Source organism: Chlamydotis macqueenii, chromosome 15, assembly GCF_036417535.1.
Source record: "Chlamydotis macqueenii isolate bChlMac1 chromosome 15, bChlMac1.mat, whole genome shotgun sequence".
NCBI lineage: Eukaryota > Metazoa > Chordata > Aves > Otidiformes > Otididae > Chlamydotis > Chlamydotis macqueenii.
The window spans coordinates 6,600,613-6,614,789 of record NC_141570.1 but is presented as its reverse complement, the minus strand read 5'-3'; the positions used below and the strand labels follow the sequence as shown (position 1 = coordinate 6,614,789).

Sequence of the window (14,177 nt, the reverse complement as noted above, 5' to 3'; positions counted from 1 at the left end):
ACAAAACCAAAGCAGCAGAGAGGGCATCAGAACAACACACCCTGTCTTGCTGATTTCTCCCATATGCACGCATAAGCGTCACAGACCAAAAGAAGGGGGAAAGTTAACAGCCTTCAAAATGGACCTGAACCATGAGATCACATTGGAATCAGGAGGGATAAGATCAGCAAGGAACTTCTTCCCCTTATTCAGCCACTAGAATCTATAGCACAGGCCACCTAAGACACATTTGAATGTTACTAAGTGTAACTTCCCACCAGGATTCTGGAGGGACATTACAACGATAGATGCACTTTCTGAAATATGCACTTCTGCAAAGTCTGTAATTTCATCTTTGAGGTTTTTTTTATTAAGTACAAATGCCATAATCAAGGATTTTATTGAAATTCCTTTTTTTTGCTGGGACTTTCTCTTGGGTCACAGGTGCAATGAAGAGCAGATGGCTTCTGCAAACAAGATGGCTTCTAAGACAAAATGTCGCAAAGAACACAATCTATAAAAAATAAATTTACGTTTATAGTGCAAATATTCCTCAGAGTTAATGCTGCCATTTCACTTTTCCCAAGTATCATGAAAGAGAGGACGAATGTCTCTTACCTGGCTGTAGGTTCAGCTCCATCAACGTCTTCTCTCAAGGATGTTCATCCTTCAATAGACTGCAGAGCAATTCCTACTTCTTCCAGGTGCACAGCCTGCACAGCGCTGTCTTCTGTATCAGAAGCTGTTCTATGCTGCAAGGAGCTCCTTCAGAGCTGTCACAGGAGAAGCTGTTCTGCAGGACTGTGTGTATATATGTAAGGGTTTGGTGAGCACCAAGCCAGGACCAGAGTTGCTGATCTTGCAGTGGTCATAACTAGCAGGTCTTTAGAATCCTCTCTGCCTGGGAAATCTGTCTTCTTGGTGGCCATCTCTGCAGCTTCTGCCTGATGTCTGCACATTAGTATGAACTATGCTTTTCCAGAAAATCTTGCTGCAGTCACATCTGAGCTTAACTAACAAGCTCCACTGCCCACCTAACAAAACCCTTTGAGCAATCTCTTCCAAGAGTTTTTGAGTGGACTCACAAAGGAAGCAGAATACAGAAGAAACACAGAACAAAGGGCAAAACCCCCATGTGAACATATGCCAGCCAATATGTCATCATATGCATGGGGGAAAGGAAGAGAAAGAAGTTAGAGCACATGTGCCTAGGGACCTGCAGGATGATATAACAGCACTATGAAAATCCAAGCTCAAGTACCCAGGCATTAAATACATCCTCACTGCAGAGCAGATACATCAAAGCCTGAAACAAAGTGAAAGGGCTTTGCCACACATCCCAACCAGGGAAGCAAACCCCATCAAAGCACATCTGACATAAGGCCACTCTGAGAAGACTGCAACAGAGTTTGGGCTGATAACAAGACAAGAAACAAGGATGAGCCCAAAGGTAGACACATTGATACACATTCATGTACTCTCTGCAATTCACTAAGCTGTTTAGTTCATAATTAAGCCCATCATCCCTCTTTCCCCCACAGCTCATAAACATTTACCTTGCCTGTGAGTATTCCACAGAAATTTTTAATATAGTCCAGTATTTTTGTTAGGTGTGCAATATTTTATTAAACAATCAAAATCAAACTATACCTAATAAAACATCATAAGATATTAATTTTGTGAAGTCCTGATGTTGCTTTAACTTTTTACAGCTAGTTTCTCATCAATTAAAAAAAAAGGATAATGAATACGTGATACATCCACATAAATCTGAGGTTTTGTTGTCAGTGAGCATGTAACAGACCAGCTCTAGGCAAAGGAGGACGCACATAAAATGCACATCAGGTGCATATGTGCAGAAACACAATTAAAAAGCCACGCATTCCTGGTTTTGCAAATGAGAGCAGCTCCCTTACAGTTAAAAGCACGTTTCCACTTCAGATAATGGGCATTTTGCCACCGGCTTTGAGAGAACCAGGACCCTACTCCAAAGTTTAACCAAGATCTTATTGAAGTCAGTGGGAAAGTCTCATGAGAAAACAGTGGACTGCCACATCACTTTGCAGAGCTGCGCTGTTCTTTATAATATTAGCAACTGTTGAAATGAATATTTTGGCAAAAGTTGCTGGTAACTAGCTCTGCTGCTTTTAGTACTGATGCAGTTAGAGTTTCCCTTTTATTGCACTTTTCAGTATTAATTTTACACCAGAGACCGTGTGTATGTGTGTGTGTGTGTGAGTGAGATAGATGGCAACCCTTTTCTAAGCATGTCACATGAAAAGATGCTAACATAAGACTTGAACAAAACTATTTCAGACACCAGTGCAAAAAGATACTTGTTTACCTTAATTTCAGCATGACTTCTCATGTAATTAATCATTCCTACAGAATATCTGACACAGAGATAATATGCTACACACTGCCTTTATAAATAACCGTTTATGTCAGACATAAGGACCTTCGCAGCTGCCAAGCAGCAAGTGCAACACAAGTGATGTGGACTGCACAGCCACAGAGCAGATTAACATAAATATCTTTTCAGAGAAGAAGGAAAAATATAAGTCTCATCCATTGTAAACGATGAACTAAGCCCTGCTAGTCCATCCTTGCCTCACCTGAACACGTCCTACATCGTGGTGAATGGTCAACCATGAAATTAAATGAAACAATCATACTGCTTTTGGTGTAGAAAGCACTGAGGAAAATAGAAACCAACACTACCACTGCAGCACAGAAAATTAAATATCCTCACCTAGCTTTCCACCATTCCAAGAGGGCAGAACCCAACTGAAGTTGTGTACCACTTACCTCACTAAACTACGTATCTGCATCAATAAGATGCAAAGTGGAAATGATGGCAATGGTATGCTCCAACTTGGTGACTTCTCTACACTTGACAAACAAAACCAGACAAGGACAACAGCATGATGCCAAGAGCAAGCTCAGTAAAATGCAAAGAGAGAACAATTTATTCCTTCATTGCAATCCTGTCTGCAAAAGCAGAATGCATGCATCTTTCTGTGAGTTCCTTTTTTTTTCCCCAATGTCAGCAACAGCTTTCCATGCTTGTCATGAGGCTTGAACGAGGCACCTAGACACATCCCCGAGCAAGGGAGATGGTATATAGCTGAATATGCTCCAGTGCACAACCCAGAAACAAAGAAACTTCTAAATCTTTTGACAGCAGAGGCAGTATACACTTGGTCAAGCCATAGTTTGAGAACTGCGAAAGCAGACAGTCTACAACCCATCTGCAGCACACACGTGGGAATCTGTGCACATCTCTTCACTGAAGACATGTTTCCCTGGATTGTTTATGAAATGGTCATACACATTAATGCCAAGAACATTACTAGAAGTCAAGCTGTTGGCCTCCACTGTGCCTTCCATAGCTGCAAGACTTGCTACTCAGATGCAGAAAGACATTTTCAAGTTTTTAAAAGTCACGTTGGCTGTTGCTGAACTCCTTGGTCTCCTTCAGGTGCTTATACATAATTTGTTTGTTCCAGTTTTTCAAAGAACAAAATAATTTACTGGTAATTCTCTTTTCCCTCTTCATAAACATTATGCTTTTTCTTTCCCACTCTTCCAGCACTTTACCTGTCTTCCCTGAGTTTTCAGAAGTAACTAAGAATGCTTCTGAGACTGCTTTAGCCAATTCCTTAAGTAACCTAGAATAAAGTTCATCAGGCTCAGCTGATTTGAAAATATTAAATATTTCTGAATATATTCTAACGTGTTCTTGCTGGTTTTCAGTGTGCGATTTTACCCTCTGTCATAATACCGTGAGTGAGGCCTTACCTAGCATGACTCAAATGCACCAGTGAGAGTAGTTCTGACCCCTGACTTGACATTTAATATAATTTATTGTCCTCGGATCAAGCTGCAGATTCCTTTAAATCATAAAGCACTTCATACCTCCGTTCATTGTCATCAAGATGAGCAAAGAGCACGTTCTTGGAGATGGCCTTTGCCAAAGCAGTCATAGTTTTATAGTCCTTTGGAATAACCTGTAGAGAAAAGAACAAAGGGTAATTACATGCCTTGTCGTAATTGTTTACAGATCTTGAAATCTATAGAAAATTCCACTATTCAAGATAATGGATGCAATTTGATTTCAAACACTGAGATAGGTTTAGTCTATAATATAAAGCCACTAAGAAAGTAATATATTACAGTTTTGATAATGTGAGGATAAGAATTCTTGCTCTCAATATGACAACCAGAAAAGAAATATAAGATCTGGGATGAGTGGGGAGAAGGATATCCATAAAACAGTGTAATTAGCAGGTACTGGCAGCTGTGTTGTCTCCTTTCAAATCTCTTGGACTGAAGAAAACATATTTCATATTCTTCTTCCTCCACAAACAATAACAGAAGCAATCTACTTTTAAAACTAGAGAATGAGCAACATTTATTTAGGCAAAAGGTAAAAATGTGTTGATTACACCATACTTTTCAGTAGTGGCTGTGGTATAAGGAACCAAGCTCCTGAGGGGCCCACCTGGGCCAAAATCCCGTGCCTTTACTTCATTGTAGAAGAGAAGGGCTTGCACTTGAGAATGAAAAGGCATTTTTATTTGTTAATTGGATGGATGGCAAAAGTCCTGTTGAACATGAATTTGCTCAAAATATATGTTGAAATTCAGGAGTATGTTTTCATATTGAGTGAAGTTACTTTGTAAGACTTTTGCAAGTTAAGGTCCCCATTCAGGTAAGCATTTTGATAAAGACACTGTATCTCTGTATTTGCCAAGCATCTTCTTCCACCAGCCAGAGACTTTGTGATCACAAGGGACACAAGAAATTTGTAACAAGTCTATGACTTGTAAAATACATTATTTGACATTAGTAATGCAATTTTCCTTCACAGTTTCATTTTAACGGGAAAGAATCAAGCCTAGAAAAAGTTTTAAGTGTTAAATAAACCTTACGGTAATCTGAAAATCAACATCTGTTTGCCTCTTTTAATTACTGTACAAAAAAAAAAGGTCTGATAATGCGCATTTATCTTTCACATTTTCTTATGACAGAAGTAGTGTATCTGTCTTATTTAAATTACTACATATGCTAATGTGTAGGTAGTTTCCTTTACTCATCCTCAAAAGGCAAGATACCACCCATCCAACCAGAATAAGGATGTCTCAAATGGGAAAACTGATGTAGAACCTGTTCTCAGAAAGAATTGATCTAGATTTATTTCATGGGAAAATACTGCACTGTGAATATTTAAAGTTAAAGTCTGGCTTCAGACATCACTTATATTGACTGCTGGAGTCATTAGACAACTCAAATTAAGTCTAGAGAAGCATATATGTATAAACTGCATATTTGTATTAGAGTGAAACGCAATCTAATTTACATAAAAGTTTAAATTCCTCAATGTTAAATAAAATGAGCATTTGGCCAGTATCTTATTCTTGTTTTTTACCCTATCAAACAAATCTTGGATTGAACTGCAGTCCTGATTCCTTGCTTTATTAATAATGCTCTAGCTGTTCAGCTTACTGCTGATGAGCCAAAAGAGTAGATAATCAAATCACTAAGACATTCAACTCCAACCTTTCTGGCTGATTATGGAATAGCATGGACTAGCCTTTCTCAGTCTAAATCTTCAGCCATGAAAGCCACAAAGCAGAGACCAAAGTCTGTCAGCTGGGGCAAGGACACAGAAAACACAGGAGAGATTCTTTAGATGTCACAGTAACCAGGCATCTGACCAAAACCAAATGTTGGGAAGAATCACTTGACCATTTCTTACGTCATTCTTCCAAGTTGTTACTGAGTGTTCTCTTCAAGCCGATAATCATCTCTACAGCAAGATTCCTATTTGGTTTAGTTCATAAGTATATATTGTGTCAGATGTGTTGACAAATATTGCTTTCTCTAATTTCAGAGGAATCCATGAAATAACCCTCTGCAGAGATCTTCCATGCCGTGTGCTTGCTCAAATCACAAAGCTAAATCTCCTTTGATTTTCTCTCCAGCAATATAACTCATTGCACTGCCTTGAGCACTACCCATCCTATAGGTCACCCCTTCAAGGGATCCTTTAAATTGGCTTATGACCCAGATGTGTTTCTATCCAACACCTGAATTCAAGCCAGCAGTTCTTCCTGGCTACTATCTAAAATTCCATCTGTTTGCAAGAGTCTAACATAACCCTTGCCTTTCTTTTTACGCTTTTAAATTAGTTTCATAATTTGTCCTTCCAGTGTCTCCCTCTATTTCTGTATTCTAGAAATCTCTGTCACAAACACACATCCACGGGATTCACCATGGGATTCATTTGCAGATGGCACTGACACAAACCCTCCCAGTGCTAGTTCTATACTCCCTGCAGTATCTGACAAGAAACCATCACCTAAATTGTTACTATTTAAGCTCAGTCATTTCCTAGCAAATTAAAATCACAACAGTGCTAGTCACAGAACACACAGAATATGATCTGTATTGCTTCTTCTGGTTCTTGCCTACCCATGCTACTGTCAGGGCTTCATGGCATCACTGTTGAAAAAGGAAGAAAATGAAGTTAACTTCAGGTTCCATTATAAACAAAAAATAAATACTCGGGGGTGTGGGAAGGAATATTGCCTTTGATTTTCAGAAGAATCAGATGGAGCCCATATTAAGCAAAGACAAATGTCATCTTTTCCTGGAAGTTTTTAAGGGGGATATTGCAAACTGCAGAGAAAGAAAAGTGTCTGAAAGTGGCTTTTAATAGATCACGTAAGTTTTCTAACAGTGCAGTGCGTTAACAGCTTGACAGTGCTGTTAAAATTTTGTGTATCCTCGCAAGCACCATTTAACTGCCACAAGAATACTCCTCTACACTCATCTTTAGGATGGAAGACTCTTCTGATTCTTTGTTTCTTGGGATAGAAATCCACAGAGCAGCCAATGAACTTGTATCATAACTGGATGACAAAAGCACATCTGACTGCAAAGACAAAAAAGTATTCTGCCAAAAAACAGTGACTGACAAAATGTATTTCCATAAAGAAAAAGCTCTTTGGGTTAAAGCCACTCCAGGCGTGCACAAAAGCACATTAGTACCATCTGTCAACCTTATGAAATGCATTTTTAGCCTAGCTCCCTAAACAAACATGACACACGCTATTGTAATGTCTGTCTTTAATAACCTTTGAAAGCTTTGGCTAGTTTAAAAAAAAAAATTGCAGAGTTATTAAAAGACATCAAAAAGGAGGAAAGCACTTAGTCAAGGAGGCAGGAAGAGAACTTGAGTCTGGAGAAGATGGTCAAGCCACGCATACGCTGGCATGAGGACACCATCCTACAAGCTGACCCATGAGTCCAAATTATGAGCAAAATATGAGTCACTCAATTGTCCTGTACATCTCGGAATCAGAGAGACAGTAACACATTACCTTTCTGACGTAAGAAACGGCATCTTCCTCAGTGTACACTTCTGCACTGACCCCCCCTCTCCTGCGTCGAGCTTTTACCACTGGGTTGGGAGGAGGAGGGGAAATCTCATCGTCATGAGAGTCAGACTGGGAACTGGACTTCTGCCGAGCCAATATTTGTTTGCATTCTTCCTGCAAGGCAAAAAGAGACAATGAAACATCTCTTACCTATGTAGCTAACTTGCTGGATACACTCTATTCACTCTTCTTTTGTGACTCTCAGCAACCCCTTCCTTTCTACATTTGGATGACTGTCAATTTACACATGGACTGCTGAAAGAAAAATAAAAATTTAACATGAGCAGCATGAGGGGCTGTCACTAACTACAATGTGTGTACGGGCACCATCACTCCAGTACTTTACCTGTTCAACTCTTTCTTATACGTAACAGAAACTGGTGTATTATAAACTGCAGATATCTCATTGCAGCTACTCCTGGCTAAAAAAGCAAAAGAACAAGCCTCTTTTGTTTACTTTCCAACATCACAGCTCTTACTCTCTCAGTTGGCTTGTACGTATCTTTGTCTCTTTACAGAGAACATATCAGAAGTCACGTGTCAGTACAGCAGACAGGTTTCTTCGTCTTGCTCTGCTTTGCAGGCTTACCAACACCAGAAAGAACAAAGATGCTTCCTACTCCAGAGTTTCTGCCATATAACAGATTTACAATCAATGAGACTACTTTCAAGCAAATAAGATCCAAGGTAGGCTCCAGAAGACTATGAAAAATGATGTCTGGCCTAGCACCAGCTGGCCAATAGGAAGGTTATTCTCCAAATTTCATGCTTATGGAATGGAAAGTAAAATATAAAGGGGAATCCCTGAAGAGACAGTAAGAAAAGCAGGAAACACTGTAGAAAATCTTCAAGAAAGGATGTCAGAGTTGCAAGACACTGTCAATTCATACACTGAATTATTTGCCTTCTAAAGAATTGAGACAAACAAGATTATTCAGAGCCCATATCCTATTCTTCAGCTTCCTGGTATTCAAGGGAAAGCACACACGAGTAAAATTCTCTGTGCATCATCCATGTCTATCAGCAAAGAAACAGGGGTCTGTATGCCCGTTCCTAGCCCACCTCCTTGTCCCCTGGTACCACCTCAGCCTGGCATCCTGCTCACAACACATCATGCTGCCTTTGCTACCGCTTCAGTACCTTCTTAGCTGGTTCATTCTAAGGTAGGGAAGAACTGGAGATGGGATGGAAAATGTATCCAGACCTCAGCTTGTCTGATACAAGAAGGTAAAGGGCATGTGCAGGAGAGACATAAGCACTGTAAGGAGGCAAGCCAACCTGTACAGCAGTGGTCCAGTAATTTTATTTGTTGCCACCTATTACATTGCCATAGGCATAACCTGCAACCTGACAGTCTCAGGATTGTGTTGACCGACGTACACATAGCCAGCTATCATCCAACAACTCCTTGTACAACTCCAGTATTTTTGAGACAATTCAGATAAGTGGCATTGTAGGCTACCCAGAAAAAAAAAGGCAGTAATGCTGAGGTCCCTGAGCACCCCATAAAACCAATGATTTCTTGACAGGGATGCCAGAACCTGGCCTCTGTCCTATGCAGTTAATTTCCAATGACACTTTCCAATCAGAGCTAAAACATGGAGTCAGTGGAGGAGAGAAGATCTGGGAGCACCAGCGCTAGACATGTGGCAGATCACCAACATAGCCAGTTGGTCTCACTGACAGAGGAAATGACTTATAGTTAACTCATCAGGTATGACACCAGAAAAGAGCGGTACAGAGAACTGGCAGAAGTTCACAATTTTTAAGCCTGTGAGAAAAACAAATGATTAATATATGCTTTGCCATTGATGTTTACAAATGTCTGACAAATCCAGTCATGCCACTTGTCTTTTCTGATCTTATTCCAGTTTCTTTCCTCACCATCACTAACATTGCCTTCTCATTAACCTAAGGAGCCTTTGACACCAATCTTTGACGTATTATTGCTACTTGAAATAAATAACTAAACATATTTCCCATGCTGCGTAATTCAAAGTAACAAGTCACACATTTTTGTTTTGATTAAGGGACTACTGAAATATTTAAGAGGCAAGCACAGAGATAAAATGTAGAGGGCCAGCCAAATATCTGACTTTTCAAGGTCCTGACCTGCCTCAGAAAGTGTCAAGTTCTTTCTGAGATCGATATTTTTTTAAATTGAGATAACATCGCAGCTCCTGGGCCCTAACACAGTTGAGCTAGGTACTATAACCAAAAAAACAGAAAAAAAAATTATTTCAGATTTATTAAATCCTTATTGAAACTTTTTCATTTCCAACCCAAGTTTCAAATAGCAGCACTGGATACGTAAAAAGGGACTCGGCTAGATTTTCCTGTCATGTAAGAACTGCAAGTCCTATTTTAGCATTATCATCAACTTCTTCCCTACTCCTCTCTGACTGTCTCTAGCTTCCTTAACTACAATTATGCCCTTCCAGAATAACAAATATTTAAAATACCACTGTGTGCTACATATTATAATATTATTATTAGATATTATATGTATTATATTATTAGATATTATTATATTAATATCTAGTCATCAAAACCAAACCTATGATTGAAGAATTTCAAATAATATTACTATTACAGCTTATGTATCTCTTTGATAGTGTTAACGTTCTCTGTTTATATTAAATGAACACAACCAAATGCATCTACTCCATAAGCTTAGCTGAAAGGTAATGAAGACCTTTCTGGACAGTAAGCAGTTGAAAGTATATTAAAAGCTAACTACAATAGGAAGGCAGTCAGGTAACTATTTAATGGCATGCGGCACTTCCACAGTTCCTTTTCTACACAGCATATTTACTCAAAGAGAGGAGTAGTAGTTTGCCCCATTTGAATATCAAATATACACTTCTTTTTCAGTACACATTGTATAAAAGGCACTTCCAAGGAATTAAGAAATATCTCCTCTGCCCCAGCACAGATTTATACATGAAAGAAAGCTCAGTGAGATAAAATTAATATCACAAAGCATGCTCTTAAACCTAAATAGCTTTTAAAGCCAAAAAGATATTAAAGGATTATAAAAATAAGTTACCATATGATTCATTTTAAAAGGAAGTCTCTTCACTACAAACTCCTTTTATATAAACAGCAGATAGTTGACTGGCTGGCTTTTCCATATGCCGCTATTTGTAGCCTAGGTAGTATTTCCATTACTGAACTAAAGAGTGCCTTTTGAAAATAAAAGTGCACGCTCTGTCCTGGGTTAAGCTTTCAAAAAGCCATCTTCTGTATATCCTGGGGTAAAACCGCACAAATACAGCAAATATTTTAAAGGAGGAATAGACCATCTGAAGAATAATTCTTCAAACACTGATCTTCAGACACAGCTTGATATGAATGTTTGTGTAGAACTCACTTTCAAGTAAACACCTCACCATCTTTTGTTGTCATGGCAACAAGCGATCTCACTCTCTATTTGGATGGCACAGATAATTCACAATCGTATTGCCCAATTATGTCCACTTTAAAATGAGAAAACATACGGAAGACACAAGTGCAAAACAATGCAATTGCCTTTGAGCAAGCCCCAGTGAGCACCTTGCTCTTCCCTTTGCACCAGTATCCACACTGGTTTCATAGGAGATGCTCCTGACTTGTAGGACATGTAGGGTCTGATCCAGTTATCCATAGTCCAGTCCCATTTTAGGTGACTTTGCTTGGATTTCAGCTGCCAGCTGAGGAGGACACGAGTCTCATGACTGTCTCTAGCTTCCTTAACTACAATTATGCCCTTCTAGAATAGGGCACATCTACCTGCCCCAGTAGACATCGCACATAATTCAGGGAGTTTTAAATGGCAGTACGGCACCACGCCTGCCCCGCTTACTGAAGCCTCCAGCGTTACTGCTGCAGTCCAATATAGTGATACATTAATACACCTCCAATCTACAAAACTATGTTGCTGTGCGACAATAACACCCTATTTCATATACACATAATCTAATCCAACTTCTATTCAAACCATGTTGCAAGTGACCAAAAATCTAGCTAAAGTTATGAACAGAAGTCTTTCCTGGGATTTCTGTGGGAGATGGATGGTGAAACTGGAATACCACTACTGACTTCAATGATAATAAACTGGAAAGAAAATATACCATTGTTGCCTCAAATTAAAAGGAAGAAGAACTGATAAACGCAACTGCTGTGACCCATTTATGTTTTGAATGTCCACCTTCAGCTAAGACATTTGTGCCTTAAGAGGCTGAGGAATAAAACACAGGAATTTAGCATGCTGTCCTCAGCATATGGGGTCATCACCTTTCTCGATTAATGTTTCCACGAGTTTTTAATGAGTTTAAACACTGCAAATGAAGTGGCTACAATGTTGAGACAGTTTTTAGGTTTACCCTTCCTTTCAGACTGCTGCTTGAAAAGCACACATGCTTCCTGACCCAGAAGCTTTCTTGTCCATCAGCCGGAGCATTTCCAAATAGAAATCTGCTTCCAGTAGTTCCTCTCCCAGTCTCTCCTTTCAGGCTTTGTCACCACCTGGAAACTCAGATGCTTCAGCTGAAGGAAGGACAGCACCTGAGGAGGCTCCAAGTAACTGTGCAGCTTTAAAACAACAACCTGAGGAGACTTTTAAAAGCAAGTCAGCCATTCAGTATCACTGCTCACTATCTCTGCTCTGCTTCCTACAATTTATGCATTGCATTCAAAAGCAACAACACAAAGTACACACTAAATGAAGTAGTCTTTATCTTTTTTTCTTTTTTTTTCAAGCGCACTCATAAAGTTTTCTGACTGGCAGACCTGGAATCCACTTTCTATTTATCCACAGAAAATGTGCAGGATAGTTCATGCGCACGTAACTAATCTCTCTTTGCACTGGAATTGACCCAGAGGAGACACTCTCAATACAGGAAGGTTTCTAACACTGCCCCATCACTCCTGGAGGCTGACACAATGATTTATAGCAACTAATAATGGCCAAAGGCAAAGCACTTTGCTTTGTTGGAAGCACAGGACTGACCGATGCCATCACTGAAAGCTGGAGAAATTTGGGAGGTCTTAATGACCTTTCCAGTCTTGTCTTTGTCACAATGGACAACTCTACGATCTTTATGACCATTCAGCCTTGTAATCGGAGATGTTTCACACAATCCCAACTATTGTTCCCCTGCCTTCCCAATGTGAAACGCCACCTTTTCTCCTACAGCATCACTGAGAAATATCTTTAACATCCAGCCCTGCTACTAACATATTTATCCACTCCATAGTTATCCACCACTTCAATTACTACTACTGTGTCCTCGGTGGCCTCTCTGCATCTCAATTCATTCCCAATTTCCAATCTAGGCAAAATTCTCCTGCCAAAAATCCGCCCACTCTTCCGCCGCTCTGACTGCATCACTCGCCTTCTTGAGTCCTTTTACTGGCATCCTTTTACCTCCTGCAACATGTTAACACTGCTTGTCTTCCCCTCCAGTGTCTTGTAGTATCTCAACCCATCACCACCTCTTCCCTGCTTTTTTACATATACCTCACAGTAAAGTGAGGTTATGTTACAAAACACAGACCACATTTTTGATACTTAAAAGCTTACATAATCAAAGAGAACCATAGCCAACACTTCTGATTTTTAAAATCCAGCCAAATAGCACTGTACGCACGCATAGCTTGTATAAGAAGAAACATGCCCACAGAAAAGCTCTATTTCTACCATATAAATGTAATTTAAACTAAAATGCTAAATATTATGCCATATTTTTCAGCAACAACTAGAACACCTAAGTCACTCTGAAGTTTTTAATCACTGGGTATGTAATGCCAAAGCTGCTTATTTATTTTTTACTCCAGCCTTCTAACACAGCAGACCCTTAATCCAAGAGAAACACCAACAATCTCAGGCAGACTTACGTGTAAGAGGCAGAAATGGACCATCAGAGCATAGGAAGAGAGAGCTGATAACTGAGGTTATCAACAAATAGGGAATCATAAATGCTAGCAGGCCACTTTGCTCCTTAAAATATTTCTGTGGTGTAGGTCCACTTACCATTTAGAAGCATGCTGATGCATTTCGATGAAATGTGCTGCTGATGGCAAGGTTGGTTATTCAAAATCTTGTGTTCCCTCCATCATTTCAGAGTGGAAATTGTCTCTAAAATATTTCTACATTTTCTGCTCCTCAATAAAATTCTACTCAATTTATTCTCTCTTCTAAGAAATGATCTGATATTAATACCAATACGAAAATATGTGTGCTGGGCTGCCCACCTTAAATATAAACTCAGCTGTTTTTTTCCCTCTTTCATCCTCCTCCCTTCCACATGCATTTCATTTTTGAAACCCAAAACAACCTCAGTGTGCTGTGAGTGCCTTCATTGGTACAGGGGTATTAACACTAGATAGTAACTTAATTTGCATGCTCAGGCAAGAATCCATGTGTCCCCCTTAACCCTTCAGTGGGATGCTCTCAACTCATTATGTATTTTTTTCTTCACATTTTGCCAATAAATCCAAACTAAAATAATTCTGGACATGTTTTTATTTCCAGTTTCCCATAGCTCACTTTCTCAGTTCCCTAGCGTCTTGCCTAGGGGTGACGGAGCTGGCAGGCTGAGCTCCCGGGAGTTGCAGAACCTCAACAGCTTGAGCTTACAAAGCTGTCAGGGTACAGCTCCAACACAGGCTGCCAAGCACGCAACCGCAGAGGCGCAGACCTCAGCAGAGCACACCGGAAAGCAATTAAGTCCCCTGCCTATAGCATTTCAAAATCTAAGGTCCTTTTCCTAA

General features: G+C 39.7%; 1 protein-coding gene across 2 annotated transcripts in view; it reads right to left on the bottom strand.

The window, feature by feature from the left end:
* The window catches only part of PRKAR1B (protein kinase cAMP-dependent type I regulatory subunit beta), a 100,118-nt gene that overhangs the window by 78,217 nt on the left and 7,724 nt on the right, over positions 1 to 14,177 (bottom strand). For both annotated transcript variants that reach the window (XM_086760019.1, XM_086760018.1), the window contains exons 3-4: positions 7,368 to 7,538; positions 3,898 to 3,989 (exon numbers count right to left, since the gene is read on the bottom strand). In XM_086760019.1, the coding sequence (XP_086616145.1) occupies positions 3,898 to 3,989; positions 7,368 to 7,538 (263 nt within the window). The remainder of the gene's footprint in view (positions 1 to 3,897; positions 3,990 to 7,367; positions 7,539 to 14,177) is intronic.